This window comes from Rhineura floridana, chromosome 3, assembly GCF_030035675.1.
Source record: "Rhineura floridana isolate rRhiFlo1 chromosome 3, rRhiFlo1.hap2, whole genome shotgun sequence".
Classification (NCBI taxonomy): domain Eukaryota; kingdom Metazoa; phylum Chordata; class Lepidosauria; order Squamata; family Rhineuridae; genus Rhineura; species Rhineura floridana.
In genome coordinates, this window is record NC_084482.1 from 159,229,949 (window position 1) to 159,249,411 (window position 19,463).

The 19,463-nt window shown below is 40.2% G+C and overlaps 1 protein-coding gene across 3 annotated transcripts in view; it reads right to left on the minus strand.

The window, feature by feature from the left end:
* The window catches only part of IFT122 (intraflagellar transport 122), a 98,346-nt gene that overhangs the window by 71,122 nt on the left and 7,761 nt on the right, over nt 1-19,463 (minus strand). For 2 of the 3 annotated variants that reach the window (XM_061618486.1, XM_061618487.1), the window contains exons 5-14: nt 19,137-19,213; nt 18,045-18,111; nt 17,193-17,339; nt 9,402-9,477; nt 8,627-8,818; nt 7,300-7,438; nt 5,594-5,796; nt 4,190-4,327; nt 2,665-2,829; nt 1,176-1,373 (exon numbers count right to left, since the gene is read on the minus strand). In XM_061618486.1, coding sequence (XP_061474470.1) covers nt 1,176-1,373; nt 2,665-2,829; nt 4,190-4,327; nt 5,594-5,796; nt 7,300-7,438; nt 8,627-8,818; nt 9,402-9,477; nt 17,193-17,339; nt 18,045-18,111; nt 19,137-19,213 — 1,402 coding nt within the window. Of the gene's footprint in view, nt 1-1,175; nt 1,374-2,664; nt 2,830-4,189; nt 4,328-5,593; nt 5,797-7,299; nt 7,439-8,626; nt 8,819-9,401; nt 9,478-11,759; nt 11,928-17,192; nt 17,340-18,044; nt 18,112-19,136; nt 19,214-19,463 lie in introns of all 3 variants that reach the window. The other variant, XM_061618488.1, reaches the window with a different exon arrangement.

The following is a 19,463-nucleotide window of genomic DNA, read 5'->3' on the forward strand; positions in this document are numbered from 1 at the left end:
CTCACTTTGTCATGATTACATGAAGAAGTCTTCAGTTATGCTTGTTATGTCCGAACTAAGAAACTTTGGTTACGAGGATCAAAACAAGCCAGGATTTTACCCCAACTTCAAACCAGGATTTAAGATTCTGACTTGTTCCAATCCTGGTAACCATAGTTTCCCAGTTTGGATGTACTGGGAAACTATGGTTAACTGAAGACTTTGAGTTAATTGCAGTGTACCAAGAAGGGAGGAGGAAAGGTATGGCACAAGGCTTATACATATCTTGGCTTATTAAGCTATAATACACACAATTGAATTTGGCCATTAACAAACTTCCTGTAATTGTTTGGATGTTTGGTGAATAGCCTAACATTTCCAGTATCATGCAAGCAGCCTTCTGCTTGTGCAACGGGATTTCCCCTTCCTCTCCTCCACCCTTCAGCCTCCCAACCTTCTCAAGCTAATTTGAGAAGGGCATGGGAGGCTTCAGGGAGAAGGGGGAGAAGGGGAAGTTCTGTTGTGGACTGCTGGTGGACTGACACCACTGCATTTCACTTGTTATACTAAATACTTCAACGGTTCTATCACAAGTACTTTCCATTACAACTGTTTTGTTAAGAGCATAGTTTTCTTAGGTACAAGTCACACTTGCTGTTGCTCTCAAAATATTCTGAACAAGTCAACAAGCAAGAATATGCACAGAATGAATTAGTACTTGGCAGGAATAAAATAAAACAAAACAAAATAAAGTGACAAATAACTAATAGGAGATAGCAAAAATAACTGCAATAAAATATACCACGGGAGAATATGAAACTGCAGTTGGCAATGTCAAATTTTACTGAGTTGTATTCTCAATCTAATTTTCTTCTGTATAGTTTTGCCTGACAGTTAACACAATAAATGTATATCTAGCTACCATAGGAGGACAGAGCAAACTATCCTTTCTCCCACAAACACACTATGCCAGACATGAAATTGCTGCCCTGGGCTCCTGCTGGGAGGAGGGGCAGGATATAAATAAATAATAAATAAATAATAAATAAATAAAGGAAGACAAAGGTTGTGGTGAAATATTTGAAAACTCTGGAGCACATCTGAGTTTGGAACAGGAAGTCAACATTTTTCAGGAGCACTTAAGATAACACTGATATTAGGAATGCAAAGAATACATGAATAAGGTTAAAGATTACCTGGGGAACTTCAACAGCAGTCATGGAAAAAACATGGAGACAAAAAATTTTGGAGCCATTGTATCCCACAACGAAGCCCTGAAGTTTTTGCTGATGAACAGGAAAGTTGCTAGCTTTTATGTTGAGATATCCCCCACCAGAGAAACAAAGCATGTCCTCACACTGAGTATTCCAAGCCACACTATTAGCGTTGGGTTCCTAATGGGGTACATTGAACAGATGATTAAATAACATGCAATAATGGACAGTCTTCATCTATGATACTTAAATCATTAAAGTATTTTTCATTAAAGTATTTTTGTGCATTCTTAAGGTTCATGCTTAGAAATATACAGCTCTTGGTCAAAGGAGTGAAAATAGTGAAAAACCTGTTTGCCATGAACACAATTTCCTTGACATTTCTGCTAAAGCTCGTATGAAATGAAGGGTAGTTGAAACAGAGGTACATCTCTGATATACCCAAGAACATTCATAGTGGGATTGGTACAGATCCTTCTCTTTACCGTGAAAACCCTATTCATAGGGTCGCCATAAGTCGGAATCAACTTGAAGGCAGTAGATTTACATTTTTAACTAGAAGTACAATCTTTGATTTTGGTATCAATATTTATTTATTTATATCCCACCCTTCCTCCCAGTAGGAGCCCAGGGCAGCTTTTAAATTTTCAGTAGGCTTTTAAAATGTATCTACTGTATAAGCCAGGCCTAAGTGAAATATGTTAGCAGTGTACAAAAAACAGGTTACCGCAAACATGATCCACAAGCAACAGTAGATCTGGAACTTGCAAGGTTTCATTTTTTTTCTCTCCCTTTTGCTTACACAACATCTCTTACAACATGTTAATGCTGCTCTTAAAAGATCATCTGTAGCCAAGACACCTAATCTGTTTGTCCTTTCCCCCCCCTTACCTTTCTACTTATTTTCCAACTTTTCTGTTTGCCTTTTCTACAACTTTGGGCAGGGCTGGGGCTCAGTGGCAGATTATATGCTCTGCATGCAAAAAAGCTCCTAGGTTCAATTCCAGGCATCTCCAGGTAAGACTGAGAGCATCCCCTGTATAAAAGCCTGGAGAGCTGCTGCCAGCCAGTGTAGACAATACTGAGCTAGATGGACCAGCGGGCCATCCATAAGGCATCTTCCTATCTCTTGGTTAGGCTTACAACACCTATACTGCAATCCCCTATTTCCTGCTTTCAAGAACATTTCCATCTATTAGAATATGTCAGGTCCTATTAGCTGTCCCAGTATTCTCACATAGCATGGATGAAGGCTCCTTTCTCACCCTTTTGGGAAGCTTTTTGTCATCTTTTCTCTGAGACATTAGATAACAAAGGAGCAGCCTTGACCCTTCTTGTTCATTCCAGCAGGCAGGTAACAACCATACTGAGAACATATTTATTTGACAGAGCTATTGCTCTGATTTAGCTTTTTGCAATAATGTGGTTGGTGGACAAGAGAAAGGAAGAAACAAAGTTTCTGAGTGTTTACCTGGAAAAGTAACTCTTTGGTGTTAATATCGTACACTAGACAAGTGTCATTTTCATCAACCACTGCCAGCTTGTTTCGAGATGCACTCATATCCAAGCAGCGCACAGCTGTGGATTGTTTCAGCAAGACAATTGCAAAAGGATTGTCCACAAATATCTTTAGAATCTGCATGTGATTAAATTCAGAGGATTAATGAAGAACTTATAAAAGCCATACAATTTGCATTTATCAGTCTCATGCACAAGAGCAGATATATATTGAGAAAGAAAACTCAGGAGAATAGCTCGTCTGGCAAATGTAAAACAAACTGTTTGGTTTTGACTAAATTACTTCCATGATTATAAATAATCAAAATAAAAAACAGGAGGCAAGATGATGGCTGAATTTGGGGAACATGGCTGAGCTCATCCTGCAAAAATCAGGAGCAAAATTTAAGTCCACACTTTGGTTGTCTCACCCCAAATATATTGAAATGGCATGAAAATAAAATGAGGCCAAAAAGCAGAAGGAGCTTCCCAGACGCTTTTGGAGGGGAAGAAATTGCTGTGTTAGCTTCCTGGGTCGCTATTGCTTACTGGGAGGAAGAGGGGCAAGGTGGCAGGAGGTCAGTGCAGTGCAAAGGCACTGGCAAATATAATCTGGTGCTACTGCTAGTGCATCTGCACCATGCCAACTTCCCTGCTGCTCCACCTCTCCTCCCCTCATTCCTGATAAGCAACAATGACCCACCTGCCAAGAAGCTAGTATCCAGCTCTGCCTTATCTGATGAGCTGCTTCTGCCTAAAAAATCCTGCATTGAATTGATCCAGGGACCAGTTTTGTGGAATTTGCAAGCAGTCCCAGAAAAACACTTTTCATGTTGCTCTCTACTGTATTGTACTTCATTTTTTTTGCCGCCATATTGCACACCCTTTACTAGCAACCCATTTTTCATAAAGGAAAGCAGCAGCAAAAGAAGCTTTTGATTAATTGCCACTTCTTGTGAACATGCGGTTCTTAGTAACTATTAAATACAAACCTGTCACTTAAACAGCAACCAAAGACACTAAGAAGCAAATATTTATTTATTTATTTATTATTTTATTTATATCCCGCCCTTCCTCCCAGCCAGAGCTTGGAAAAGTTACTTTTATTGAACTACAACTCCCATCAGCCCAATCCAGTGGCCATACTGGCTGGGACTGATGGGAGTTGTAGTTCAAAAAAGTAAGTTTTCCAAGCTCTGCTCCCAGCAGGAGCCCAGGGCGGCAAACCAAAGCACTAAAAACACTTTAAAACATCATAAAAATAGACTGTAAAATATATTAAAACAAAACAACTTTAAAAACATTTTTAAAAGCTTTGAAGACATCTTTAAAAAAGGTTAAAAAACAGTTTTTAAAAAAGATTTAAAATCATATTAAAAGCAATTCCAGCACAGACAAATATGTAATTTAAGCTTGTTGATTAGGCCCTCTACCATATAAATAATCTTCTCAATTAAGTATGGATCAAAAATACTATTAACTTTATCATGAAACCTTACCTGGCCATTCTTTAAACCCACTAAAAGGCCTTCTCGGCCTGGAGGTCCCCCAATTACTTTTATGTACCGAATGAGGGATTCCATCAGCCACTCCCTTTCTTTAGTACCACTGAATGAGAGGCACTGGAGTTTTTTCTCCTAAAAAAGGGAACAAGATGTTACATTTTCATATCTCTACCTGTCAGGGGCACACATGCTGTTGTTGTTATGTGCCTTCAAGTCGATTACGACTTATGGCGACCCTATGAATCAGTGACCTCCAAGAGCATCTGCCATGAACCACCCTGTTCAGATCTTGTAAGTTCAGGTCTGTGGCTGCCTTTATGGAATCAATCCATTTCTTGTTTGGCCTTCCTCTTTTTCTGCTCCCTTCTGTTTTTCCCAGCATTATGGTCTTTTCTAGTGAATCATGCGTCCAAAGTAGGATAACCTCAGTTTCATCATTTTAGCTTCTAGTGACAGATAAGCCAGACCTTTTTTACTAGTACGTGTTCAAGATATGGATATCAGTCTGATTCTGCACCCATCAACCACTTATACTGTAACTGGTGGGGAAGGTTTTACAATATCTACAATTCTTCCAGGACACTTCATTACAAATGTTTACAACCACACTTTATAATGTGTGGGGAACTTGTGGACCTCCAGATGTTGCTGAATTACAACTCCTATCATCCCAGGCCATTGGTTGTGTTTGCTAGGGCTGACAAGAACTGTAGTTCATCAACATGTGAAGGGCCAAAGGTTCCCCACTTCTGCTTTACAACTTAATGGTATAAGAGCAAGGATGGTATAAGAGCAAGCCAGATGCCTCTGAAGCAAGAACCACCAAACAACATATAAAGAAGTGCCACAGATGGGTTTTTACGACACTTTAAGCTTTCTAGATTATTATACTGAGTGTCTCCAACTTCTTTAAGAAAAGAAATGCAAGCCATTTTAGCATTCCTAAGCACAACTATGCCAAAAAGGACAGCTCATTTGTTGGCAACATTTTATTCACTTTGTGAATGTCTGCAAGTAAAAAGGAGAATGTTGTATACTTAAAGAAGCCAGGAAATCTAACTCCCATTGAAATACTAGAGTTTCTTATAGAGACCTCCAAAACCAACTATCAGGTCATCCCAATGTAGGTAGGGAAAGGTGCTCAACACAGCTGTGATTCAAGTGGTGGTGAGAATTCACACTCTGCTTTTAGGAAAAGCCATGCATGAATCTAGGGTGAGAGCTGTCAAAAAAGAGCATGCAACTCTTCTCACAGCTCCCTCTGTTCATCCACTTAACAGGTTGGATCCATCACATTATGGAAGGTCGTTTTAAAAAATTATTCTTCGCCTCAATATTAGAAAAATATTTCAAAAAGGTGTGAATAGTTTGTCTTCAAGTATAATTATTATTGCTTACCTGGCATAAGATAATGTGCTCAGAACATACAACCAATAAGTTACATTCAAATTTTTTTGCTATTTTTTCCTTCACACGATAGTGCATGTCTGAAGAATCATCAGAATATAGTTCATAAATTTGGATTTTCTCTGGCAGCTGGATTGCTAATCTGTTTTTGTAGATTGCAATTTTCTTTACAAGCTCTCTGTTTTTAATTCTAACTGGAACAAAAGAACATTAATAAAATGAGTTGCAGGGTTCAGCTAAAGTACTTTAAATGTTACTGTAACTTTTACATACATTAATACAAAACAAGGCAGATCTCTGTCCGATGCTGATTACTAGAAACCTAGTATTATTTGTATTCATTAGTTTTACTAGTTAAAGAGCGGGTCGCTAATGGGCGCATTGGCACACATTGGTGTCACAACAGCACCCCTATGGTGCCTGTAAAATGTATCAGTAAATATCCCCTAAAAAATCCAAAATCAGTGAGAGACTGTTTCCCCTTCTTGCTCAGTTCCTGTTTGTAGTGGCATATAACCATATTTTGTAGAAAGATTGAGAAAGCAGCAAGTAAGATAGCAGTGTGGCCCTTTTTCCAGGCTGTAGTTAAAGGTGGATCCTGGATCTGGACATTTCTAGCCTTCCTGTAAATAGAGATGCTCTAGGCATTTTTAAATTAGTTGGCTATGCCATTGGCAAACAGAGAAGCAGAAAGATGGCTGAGGGTGATTTTTTTTTTTTTGGTACTTTAAATAAGACCACAACATACTATATCAAATTCTAAACAAATTCGCTTTGTGACTCTCTCCGCTAAAAATAGCCCTACATTTATCTTGTGTTCCTAAACTTTCCTGTCAAGCCTTTGTCAAGGTCAGCATGAGACAGAGAGTGTATACTTCTCTATCCAGCTGTAGAACAGATGACATATTTTAGTGATCCAACCAGTGGTGTAAAGATGTAATGCAATGTTATCTAAAAATATAGATTGGCATAAACATTTTAATCCTGTACTGTCTATCCCTATGCCTCAGGGCAGCTTACAATTCAAGATACAAAACAATAAAACCAATCAGCAGCAACAATAACAAACTGCCAAAATAGCAGCCACATCAACAAAGCTAGGCCTGTTGCCAAAAGACACCCAATGAGATTGTAAGCTAGGTCTCCTGGGCCAGAGACGTCTACATAAAACACCACTTCAGGCAAACATTTATTTATTTACAAGGAAATTTCTAGACTTCTGCTCAACCTTGACAAGGGCCCTAAAAAAGTTCACAACACTAAACAATAAAATCATTAAATCAACAGTGTGCACAGCATTTAACAGAATTAAGAATAAAGATTAAAAGATTAAAGAGAGCAGGAAATTAAAACTACAAGATCCCTAATTAAACTCTATTAAAAGACAAACTAAACGTTGCCCCCTAAAAACCAGCAGGAATGGGACTAGTCTAGCTTCTTTTGGGAATGGATTACAAAGCTGAGGTGCTGCCACAGAGAAGGTCCTGTCTCGAGTTATCACTAACCAAACCTCTTTTGGTGCTGGGAGAAAGAACAGGGTTTCTGAAGATGATTGTAATCTAGATATTCATGGCATAAAAAGGCAGAGCAATGTTTTCCATACAAAGACATTTTGTATTGTTAAATATGCAGACAAATATTATACATACAAAATCCACCAAATTATAAAGTTGAGTGAAATATTCCTCAAAAGCTACCTTTTTGCTCAGTGATGAGGTGCTGGACAATAACATCAGTCATACTGTCCCTGTAAGCATAACGGTCCTTATAAAGGCCATGGACTGTGCTGAAAATCAGCTGATAAAATGAAATTGTTCCATCCTCACTTCCTACTGCCTGAAGAAAAAGAAAAAGATCATCAAAAGTCCAAAACATATGTTTATGCACCTGAACTATGCTTAACAATAAAAACAGACTGATAAAGTAGCAACACTCTTAGATTACTAGACTTTTATTTAAAGGCCATGGTACCAAGTAACAGAGGTGAACTTTGTGTTTCAAACATACAATAACTTTCAGTCTCAACAGGAAAGGGAAAATTTAAAAAGGGAAAGCAGGTGGGGGAGAAAAAGTCTGAGGCATTATTCAACTGTTACATCAATTTTCCTAGCACAGATCGATTGTTAAACATTACATGATCTCTGGCTGCTAACAGCACTTGATAACAACCCTGGACTCCTACAGGGAGGAAGGGTGGGATATAAATCTAATAAACAAACAAACAAACAAACACTTGCATTCTCTTTAACTCTGTGTAGGCCCAGCCTATATAACCCAAAGTCAAATGTAAGATACATTGACTGGGATTATTTCAATAAAAAGAAGGCTTTCAATGGTCCAAAGATAGAGAACATAATACACTGTAGGGAGGTATGGGAAATCAGGTAGAGAAAGCATGAGAATGGGCAACAATAATTGAAGGCCATGAGAGCAGGCTGAAGGGAGAGGAGCAGTTGGTAGAAAAGTCCAAACTGTAGCTACCAAAAAAATGGGTGGGGGAAGGTTTCTACAGTGGAGGAAGAAGAACAAGGTCATGGAGAGGTTGCTGGCAATCCAAAATGCAGGAAAGGGCCTACTGATCATCCTTTTGCTGCGGCCCAAACCAAATCCATTATGCTGATCATTCTCTAAAAGTGGGAATTCTCACATTATACTTTTCTTAGGTATGCACCCAAAGACGCAAACAAGGATGTGACAAACATGTTTGGTGCCACACAGGAACATCAGCTGTGGTTATCTGTGCCTCCCTGATGACTATATTCTCAGATTTGCCTCTTTGTAGTGCATGAAAGTAGTGAACACACTTTGTGGTGCGTGTAGTGCTCCCTAGGACCGACAGTGTTCTGAAAAGTGTAAAAAGCCATCTCCACAGCAATTGTTTTGTAGTATGCCTTATGGCTAGGTTTTCTCTCAGATTTGATGGTTTTATAATATGGGGGATTAAAAACAAAATCATAGACCCAAAAGTGGGGGGAAACCCTTGAGGTTACATGCATGCAAGGCCTTTTACCAATTCTCTCTTACCACGTAATTAGAATCTGGCTTCGCTTTACATGTCCACACCCACGTGTTCTGTTCGCCTATGGTGCCAAGATGAACACCATCCTTTGTGTAGAGGGAAACCTGTTTGTCTGAGCCTCCAATTAAAATGTATTCGCCTTTTGAAAAATAAGTAACGCAGCAAGGGTCAAAGTTCAGGACTCTGTCCTTTCCAATCTAGAACAATATGAAAGAAGATGACAATTTTAAAAAAAAGGTTCATAGGTGACTTAGTAGTTATATATAAGTTCCTGTTAAATTTGTCACAGGTCCCTATTTGACCTTATAGGCTTTTCTTTCCATTCCTTAATGTTTTTAGATAAAAGATTATGGTCAGTCTTTAGTTCTAGTAACACATGCAAGTCTACTTCATATGCCATTTTTGTTCTTCAAGGCAGTGGATAGAGCCCAGCCATGGTATTCCTGATCAGCAGCCCTTGGCTCTGAAACACACTGCAATATTGACAAGTGGCATTACTCAACACAGCTGTAGAGATACTCTAAAACGTGTCTGAGAAATAGTGCAGCTTGAACTGGCTAATGATCAAGGGGACAATGCTTTTTATCTCCTTAGCAACTTGCAAATCTGAGACATAAACTGCTAATGATTTATATAGAAAACTAGGCAAAATATCAATGCTGTACTGCACAAAGAGCCAGCAAGTGGGCCTACGATTTTAAAGACTGAACTACTGAATAAGAAGATATTTGAACAGCAAACTCACTACTTTCCAAGGCATTATATTAATATAAAACTTACTTGCTTGCCACTGAGTTGATAAAAGGAAAGCCTTTGTCCCCAATCTGCCACAGCTAAGATGTCATTGTGTTCATCTCTACCAAGTACAAAAGGAGAAGCCAATTATGATATGTTGTAAGCAGTTCTGATAAACTGCACGTATCAGGTAGCCCCTGGTGTTCTCTACTATGGTGGTATATGTCATATAGTAGTTTGAAGATCATGAAGTTTCATGGTTCCATCAAATTTTAACCTGGGCTAAAAAGATGTATTTTGCTTTCAAGAGGTTTATAATAAAATATGATCTAGGAAGAGCTTCGGCATAACTCATCTCTTCCAAGCTTGGCCTGATGGTCAGGAATATAGGTAGGTGCCATATATCCGGTCAGATTGTCGAGATTGGTATTGTCTACACAATGGCAGTTTCAGACAGGAGTCTTTTCCAGACTTAGGTCTTTGAGTCCAACTCCCTGCTTAATGCAGGATTCCAAGTTCTTGTTATTCTGAGAGGGGGAGGTTGTACTTTAGCTTGAAATATACTAGCTTAAATTTAAATTAGAGGTTAAAAATTAGTTACTGATGGCACATATAAAATGGATCTAACAGTACCTGGTCAATGGAAATTTGATGTAGCCATACAACCAAACAACATTAATACATATATGCTACACCAAGAATGCTAAAATCTTTATATTTTTGTAACTTCCCCTTTGTAACCTCTCTGGTCCATAATCTATTTCACATATGAAGATCCACCCTCTTTCCCTACAGCAGGGATTGTGAACCTGTGGCCCTGCAGATGTGGTTGAACTCCAACTCCCATCAGCCTAGCCAGCATGGCTAATGATGATAATGGAATGCAACAACATCTAGAGAGCACGGGTTCCCTGTCCTACAGCATGTTCTGTCCACCAATCAGAATTTATCTGAGCCCCCATCTCTCTATCAGACAGGTGTTTCAGGATTGCTGTGTCTACTCTCCATCATTCCTTCTTGCAGGCCAAAACAGGCCCATCAAGCCTTTTCATTTGGCCAGCAAACCTCTATCCAATCTCTCAGCAGTAGCATCAGTGGCAGAATTGGCAGCTAATGAAAGAGGGAGAAGGAACCCCACTACAGTGAGTTCTGTGTTAGCAGGAGAAAAATAATCCACATCCGAGTGGCATGTAGCACCTAGAGGGTTGACCAAGGGGGAACATGACCCTTACATGAGCCTTACCTAGAACACTTCCCTGACTTCCATTCTTACAATACGGACAACCTCCTCTATCGCCGCAAATGTACACTCCCCCCCCCCAGCCACACACAACCCACAAGAAAATACACTTCCAAAACTTAAATATATCTCCTATCACACCATTTTCAGACGGCTGCCATGTTTTCCTTAAGAATGATCCTTGGCAAACTCTGCTGATAAACCTTTCCATCTATTAAAATAAATGCTATTTGTTTGGCCATAAGCCATAACCTTCCATTAAATTATATTGTATGACATGAGTCAATATAATCTATTCAAGATAAAAAATTGCCAGTTTCTGTTTAGTAGTAGAAGAAATAGGTATCACTGTCTGCTTGTATTAACTGTCCCATTCAACTATTATCTGGAACTCTAGAGACCTCTTCAGATAGCATCTATATGGTCTACAGATCCCTAGAGCCAAGCTGTGCTGCAACAACATATCTTTCCAAATGTGCCCCACACCATCTTCCTTCAAGCTCTGAGAACTTAATGGATGAAGAACTGGAGTCTAGAAAACATTTGACCTCTGTTGAAGACTGCAAGACCTCATGTCAAGAGAGAATTATTGGATACTATCTTGAGAGCCAAGAAGGGAGACACTTGTTGGCATACAGAAACAGTATGGATAACTTTTGTGAGGTTGCTTTAAGGAAGCCTCAAGCAGTCAGAACACCACCATCATCCATTTTCCAGTGGGGGGCCTTCCCTCCTCCAAATGTTATTACAGGAGCTTCAGCAGAACCACCTTGCCCTGAGAAGTGTGGAAAAGAAATAGCCTGGTGAGCTGCCACTATCCAGCTCCCATTGGTAGCCCGTCTCTCCTCCAACTGTTACCACAGGGACTTCTGAAGGGAAAACCCGCCCTGAGCGGGAGCAGAGAAAAAAGAAGTATAGCTTTTTTTAGACAGTTCTTTTCCACTTTATTGTTACTTTTCTTTAATTGACCCTTATTGTTGTACTAATCTTATGTAAGTCACTTTGTGACATTCACCAGAAAAATGGAATATTAATAAATGCTGCTTATATCATGAAATAATAATTATACATTGATAATGAAATATCAAAAGCTAGAATTCAAATATACAGATCAATGTTAATTCCAAGAGACTATTGTTTTATTTCTTTGATGTTTCACTCACGAGCTGGCATTCCTAGGGCTCTCATCTTCCTCATGCTCTTCTTCCTCTGCCTCACTACCCTGACTACTGCATGTGATGGACTTCAGAACTGGTATATCCTCTAAACAGGCGTGACCTGCCTCCTCCTCCTCTTCGCTGTCTCTAGCACTCCAGAGATTCTCCCATCGACTGTAAACATTAATTGTTCATTCACATGACCTACTGCTACAAAACTCAAATTTCAAAATAGATTAGTCCAAGATCAACTCTCCTGATGTTAAAGAACTTTTGCTAGGTAGATTTTAACACTTTTCTTCCCTGGATGTACTAAAAGGGACAATATAAATTGCAATATATCCTTTTCAATGCAAACTCTTTAGTTGTCAGGTTTAGGAAAACATGACTCCCTGTGGGATATAACAGGATTCAGTTGGAGAAAACATCAGGAAATTGTCAATTGTCATTCTTCAATGTCATCCAATGAAGTTGAATATTGGAAGAATCAGGACAGAAAAAAGAAAGTACTCCTTCACATAGGGCATAGTTAAACTATGGAATTCGCTTCTCCAGGATGCAATAGTCACCAATTTTGATGGCTTTAAAAGGGGGTTAGATAAATTCATGGAGGATAAGGCTATCGATAGCTACTAGTCATGATGGTTGTGTAATGTCTTCAGTACTGGAGGTGGTATGCCTTTGAACATCAGCTGTGAGAGAGTATGAGTAGGGAGAGCGCTGTTGGGCTCATGTGCTGCTGATGGGCTTTCCAGAGGCATCTGGTTGGCCACTGTGAGAACAGGATGCTGGACTAGGCCTTCGGTCTGGTCCAGCAGGACTCTTCTTATATATCTTCTCAAAATACAGCCGTTTCCAAACACAGAAATGTGCAACATTAAAAAACTTAACGAGGCGTTTATTTTACATGTACTCAAAACTTCTTTATGTGTCTTTATGAAACTGTTTAGATGTGCACACAGCCTGAGCATCGTACAGGTAGATATACCAAGGAGCCAGAATTCACTATAGCTCCCTCCGGCATGTACCATGGCAAACATGGATTTGCTGCCATATACTTTATGAAGCGTTTCTCAGTACTTGCATATCTTAAGAGATGCCTCCTTTCCCACATCTTGTTACAATCTCTAAAATTAATCAAAAACATGCTCTTGGGGTTATTATCTATCAGGATAGCTACGCAAATGCAGAAGTACTCATCACAGCTGCCCTATAAACTATGGAACTCCCTTATCACAGAAATTCACCAAAGCTTAAAAGATCTTTTAGAAGCATTCTAAGGCCACTGGCTTAAGTTGGTAAGGGGCGGGGGTCAGGGTTTGATTAAGTTGGTAAGGGTGGAGGGAATTAGGGTTTTATTAAGTTTTCAGTTACTTTAGTTTAATTTTAAATGAGATATATTTTACATTTCTGTAAACCTTCTGGTGTTGGGGGACTTCAATGTACATTCGGAGACCAACCTCACCGGGGCACCTCGGGACTTCCTGGAAACCATGGCTTCCTGGGAGCTGCGCCTTATTTTAACGGGGCCCACCCATGTAGCCGGTCATGCACTGGACCTGGTGTTTGTCTCGGGAGAGGACGGGAGTGATCTGAAAATTGGGGGTACATCCATCACCCCCTTGTCATGGTCAGATCACTATCTGGTGAGAATAGACGTCTCGATGCCACGAACCCTCCATGGGGGTGGAGGACCTATTAAGATGGTCCGTCCCAGGCATCTGATGGATCCTGATGGATTCCTGAATGCGCTTGGGGATTCATTGGAGCAGGCACACGGCCACTCGGCTGAGGCCCTGGTGGAGGAGTGGAATACCGCAATCGCCGGGGCACTAGACCAGGTGGCTCCAAAACGCCCTCTCCCCCGGAATAGAGTTCAGACGGCACCGTGGTTCACCCCATGGTTGCGAGTTCTGAAGCAGGAGGTGAGACGGCTAGAGCGCCGGTGGCGGAAATCTCGCTCTGAAGATGACCGAACACGTTAGTGCGGCTGCAACAGCCTATCATGTGGCAATAAGGGCAACAAAGAAAGATTTTTTTGCTGCCTCTATTGCATCTGCAGAGTGCTGTCCCAGGAGACTGTTCCAAGTGGTCCGAACCCTGGTCGGTCCAGTTGATCCGGAACCAATGGAACATGATAAGGTCTCCTGTGACGCGTTTGCTAAGCACTTTGCGGAGAAAATCGATTGTATTAAGAGTGCTATACCGCACACTGTGGACACAGTGAGTGACCCAGAGGTGACCAACGGAGCTCCAGTGTTGTGGGATCGGTTCCAGCTTCTTCCATCCGATGAAGTGGACAAGATGCTTTCAACCTTAAAGCCAACTACCTGCTTACTCGATCCCTGCCCATCATGGCTCATTATGAGCTGTAAAGATAGACTGGGTGAGAGGATCAAGGTGATGGTAAATACATCACTTCAAGAGGGAGTAATGCCATCAGCACTCAAGGAGGCAATAATAAAACCAATCTTAAAAAAGCCCTCCTTGGACACTCAAGATCTGAACAACTTTCGCCCAGTCTCAAATTTACCATTCCTAGGCAAGGCGGTTGAACGGGTGGTGGCAAAACAGTTGCAGGCACACTTGGAGGAAGCGGATTATCTAGATCCATTTCAATCGGGCTTCAGACCTGGACATGGGACTGAAACAGCCTTGGTCGCCTTGGTGGATCATATGAGGAGGGCATGGGATAGGGACGAATGCACCTTCCTTGTCCTCCTTGATCTCTCAGCGGCTTTTGATACCGTTGACCACGCTATCCTCTTGGACCGCCTAAAGGGGTTGGGTATAGGGGGCACTGTATGGCAGTGGTTCTATTCCTTCCTCTTCGGTAGGTACCAAAGAATAGCATTGGAGGAGGTTTCGGATCCTTGGCCTCTCACTTGTGGGGTGCCACAGGGTTCTATCCTCTCCCCGATGCTGTTTAACATCTATATAAAGCCGCTGGGGGCAATCATCAGGAGATTTGGGCTGCAGTGTCATCAGTATGCGGATGACACGCAGCTCTATCGCTCATTTAAATCTTCACCAAGGTTGGCTGTAGAAACCCTGTCCAAGTGTCTGGAGGCGGTGAGTGGCTGGATGGGAAGGAATAAGCTGAAGCTGAATCCGGATAAGACCGAGGTACTGTTTGTGGGTGACAAGGGAAGGTTGGGGGATGTGGACCTGGTACTCAATGGGGTACGTTTGCCCCTGAAAGACCAGGTCCATAGCCTGGGGGTCATTTTGGACTCCCAGCTGTCCATGGAGGCTCAAGTCTCGGCTGTGAGCCGGAGGGCGCTGTATCAACTACATCTGATACGGAGGCTGCGCCCCTACCTTCCCAACCATCTGCTCCCACCGGTGGTACATGCCTTGGTCACCTCTCGCCTAGACTACTGTAATGCGCTCTACGTGGGGTTACCCTTGAAAACGGTCCGGAAGCTGCAACTGGTACAGAATGCGGCGGCTCGTCTGATTAAGGGCAGCCGCCGGCAAGATCACATCACTCCTGTGTTGAAGGAGTTGCACTGATTGCCGGTTGTTTACCGAACCCAATTCAAGGTGATGGTTTTGACCTTTAAAACCCTATACGGTTTTGGCCCAGTCTATCTGAAGGAGCGCCTCCAGCATTGTCAGGGATGCCGCTCAACAAGATCAGCCTCAGAAGACCTTCTCTCGATCCCACCGGTAAAAACAGCGAGACTGGTGAGGACTAGAGAGAGGGCTTTCTCAATAGTGGCCCCCATCCTATGGAACTCTCTCCCAAATGATCCCCGTCATGCCCCTTCTGAGATGACCTTCCGCCGGACTTTGAAGACCTGGCTCTTCAGGAAAGCTTTTAGGATGGGTTAGGCTTTTATTGTTATGTTTTAAATTTTAATACTTAATGTACAGTTTTTATCTTGTACGTCACCCAGAGTGGCTGGCCAGCCAGCCAGATGGGCGACTAATAAATTGAATAATAAATAAATAAATAAATTTTCTTTTAAACCTACTTTGTTACCCTCCTGAGTCTTTGAGATAAGAAGGGCTACACACACACAACATATAAGCAAGAAATATCTCAAAAATCCATAAACAAGTAAAAGATCCTTATATTTTATTAGAGTCCCATAAATCCAAGAACTCTCCGTTGCATTAGTCATACCTCGTCCCAAACTCAACCCCCACCTCCTGATCCCATGTGCTGTATAAGCAGACAGAGAAACAGAAAAAGAGAGTTGATCAGTAACCATGTGCTTTGTTTCTTAATAATTTCTTAAAATTCAGGAATAGCTAATCGTAGCTTCAGCAAGTAGCCATTTCTTTTAAAGTGCAGGAAGTTCAAACATTGATTGATATTGCCAAATAAAAAAACGAAAGCATTAAATCAGCTTCCTGAGTTCTTTCAATATGATGGTTTCTTATTAATGTTTACATGACTGCTCTGGGTTCCTACTGGGAAGAAGGGTGGAATATATATGAATGAATGAATGAATGTTGTTATGAAATGCACAGACTAGTGTGCAGTGTAGACAACGAAGAAGTAACAGAGGCAGGAGAACATTCAAGTAAGCTATAGTTTTATATATGTATTGATAAAAAGGCAGTATATAAATATTCTAAACAAAAAAATGAAATGGCAAACAGATACAAGTAGTTTGTACCATATATAAATCACTTAGATGTTTTTGCAATTAAGCAGTATACAAATTTTGTTAACTAAATAAATCTACTATGACAGGATGCCATCTCATTTAGTGAGCTGCAAAGCAGACCAATTTAGATCTGTTAAAGCAGAAGAAAAGTAACACACTATCTTATCTGTTGCTATCCAAGATAGTTTCACAAATTGTTCCATAAGATAACTTTTGTGGTTCAAATATTTGGATGTTTCCATGATCAGAAAGCTACTCTATAATCAGTTGTGAGCAATTTCTACTAAATTTTCAGAGTAATCATTCCCACTGTGACACTTACCCATATTTATAAAGAGCTTTGCAATCTGAAAAAATATTTGTGCTGTACCTCTAATGCATGGCTGATTTTGCAATAAATGAATGAATAAAAGCAACATCAAAAGCAATTGTGGGCATCTCAACTATTCGGGTATACTTTTTAGGAAGAGAAACAGTATTTGTTTCCATACATTAAATCTGAATTTGCAAAACCAAACAGGAATTCATTGCTAAAGGTCTCAAAAAATTGCAGAATAAGTACTATTTTTGTTGCACTGGAATCAATATAAAATAATTTAAACAATAATTATGGATTTATTAAGTAAGACTTCATGACTCAGTTGATTTGTTCTCTATATATGTTTGTGTATTATGGAACTGGAAAAAAACAAATAAAAAGAGAGAAAAAATCTGCAGACCATGATACAGAAGCACCTACTGATGACAGTAAAAACGCTAGAGCCTACTAATGACCAGAATTGTGTCTCTGTTTCCATAGAAGAGATAAAACACTTACCTTGATGGATTCCAAGAAATAGACCACACAGGAGATAAAGATCCACCTGGTCGCTCAATTTTGACTTTTTCTTCACCATTTTTATTTCTTATGCTGACAATACCATTGAACATCCCCAAAGCAAGGTATTGCCCATCATTTGTCCAACTGAAGGGAAAAAAGCATAATAGAGCAAGCTTGGAAAAAAATACCCATCTCAACATTCAAGAGAGTCAAGAGGCCTACAGAAATTATACCCTCTATTTGAAGGTGGGTATATAAGGCTCAAGGGCAAACAAAATACTCATACTGCTCCATTTCACAGGCAAATATGGCTTTGAAGTATACATTCACCCAACTGCAACAATCTGGTGGGGAGAGGGGGATACATGAATTAAACCTATGAAGCAGCTACATAAGACAACCTCTCTCTCAACTGCGCAGTGATTTCTAAATGTCTTCCACAAAATGATAATGCTTACAAGTTATTTATCTGAGAAAGCAGGCCATTCATACATATTTATACTGTTCTGTTCAATTTCAAACGGTTGTACGTGTTTTATAATTGTAACAATTTTATCTGTTTTTATAATTGTATACTCTATTATTGTAACCCCCCCCCCGGGACCCTATTATAAAGAGTTGGTAAGAAATCTTACAAATAAATAATAAAATTCTATAAACTCATGAGAGGACAATTTTGCTGTATGTGCTATTGCACCGTCAGATTTGTTTTAATTTTGTTCTTACCTTTGTTGTATATTGTCTTGAGTATACAATTTTTCATGTGGAAAGGCAACTCATTCTATGCTTTTAAATGTTTTATTACTTGCAAGAACAAAATTATTACCTTTGAGTGAAGTATTTACATACCTACAACAGGTGATCTTATTGCTAACTTTATGTTTATTGACCGACTTCTGTTCAGGAGACCACAAACCTTAAAAAAAAAAGTACTGAGATCATCTAATTTTCTCATCATTATAACTTGTTGTTTACCACTCTGGGCTCCTTCTGGGAGGAAGGGAGGGATATAAATTTCAGTCAAGGATGTGAACAGTTAAGAACTCCTAAATATTAACAAAATACAATCCCACCTTGTGGGGTTTTCCTTTCCCTTACCACATCTTAATTCTGTGCCACGTAACAGCTTTATGTGTTGCCACTATGTTCTAACTGCTGCTATGTGTCATCAAGCCAGGGACCATAGGTCAGTGGTAGAGTACATGCTTTGCATCAGAAGGTTGCACATTCAGTCACCAATATTTCCATTCAACATATCAGTGGTTGCTAAACTGATTTCTCCACAGACCACAAGAAAATTTTGCTGAGGGTCTTTGCAGACCACAATAATTTTTCCGCTTGTTGTGATAATTTTAATATGCTTTTTGTTGCTTCTTTTATTTCTTATATATTGTATTTTATTGTATTCCATAGAATTCAGATTGTAATACAATAAAATGCAATATAAGAAATTAAAGAAGCAATAAAATACAATTAAAAACCAGTAAGAATATTTAATGTTATGGATGCGCTCTCTCCCATCTTCAACCACAAATCCAGACACACCACAGATCACCTGAATGAAGCTTGCAGACCACCAGTGATCCATGGACCACTATTCGGAAACCCTTGTGGTAGATGACTTGTAACAAAGAGTTGTACCCAATACTAGTCCTACTCAGAGTAGATCCACTGAAATTAATGAACATGACAAACTTATGGGTACATTAATTTCAGCAGGCCTACTCTGAGCAGAACTAGCACTGGATACAACCCAAAGACTCTGCCTAGGACTCTGGGCCAGACTGACAGTCTGAACTGCTGTCCTGCAGCTTCCTGTGGTCCTAATACAGCATTGCCTTGTACAGCTTACACCTATAGCGCAGCAGCTATATGAAGCTGCTATGGCTATATGAAGTCATAGGATTTGGTATTAAGAAAGCAAAGATGGGGAAAACATACCAAAATCGCCAGAGGAGCAGGATGCCAGTTGGTGAGTGACAGGATTGTAGGATACACATTGGATGGAATCATTGTGCCTAAAACAAATTAACCAACATTGAGACAAAACAGTTTGAAAAGTGGCAGATGTAATAAACAGAGAACTCTGGATGCTATTTTTTAAAAAGCCTCACCCAAGTGTATCAGGTCCAATCAAATGGATTGCCTTCAAGTCGATTCTGACTTATGGCGACCCTACGAATAGGGTTTTCATGAGGCTGAGAGGCAGTGACTGGCCCAAGGTCACCCAGTGAGCTTCATGGCTATGTGGGGATTCGAACCCTGGTC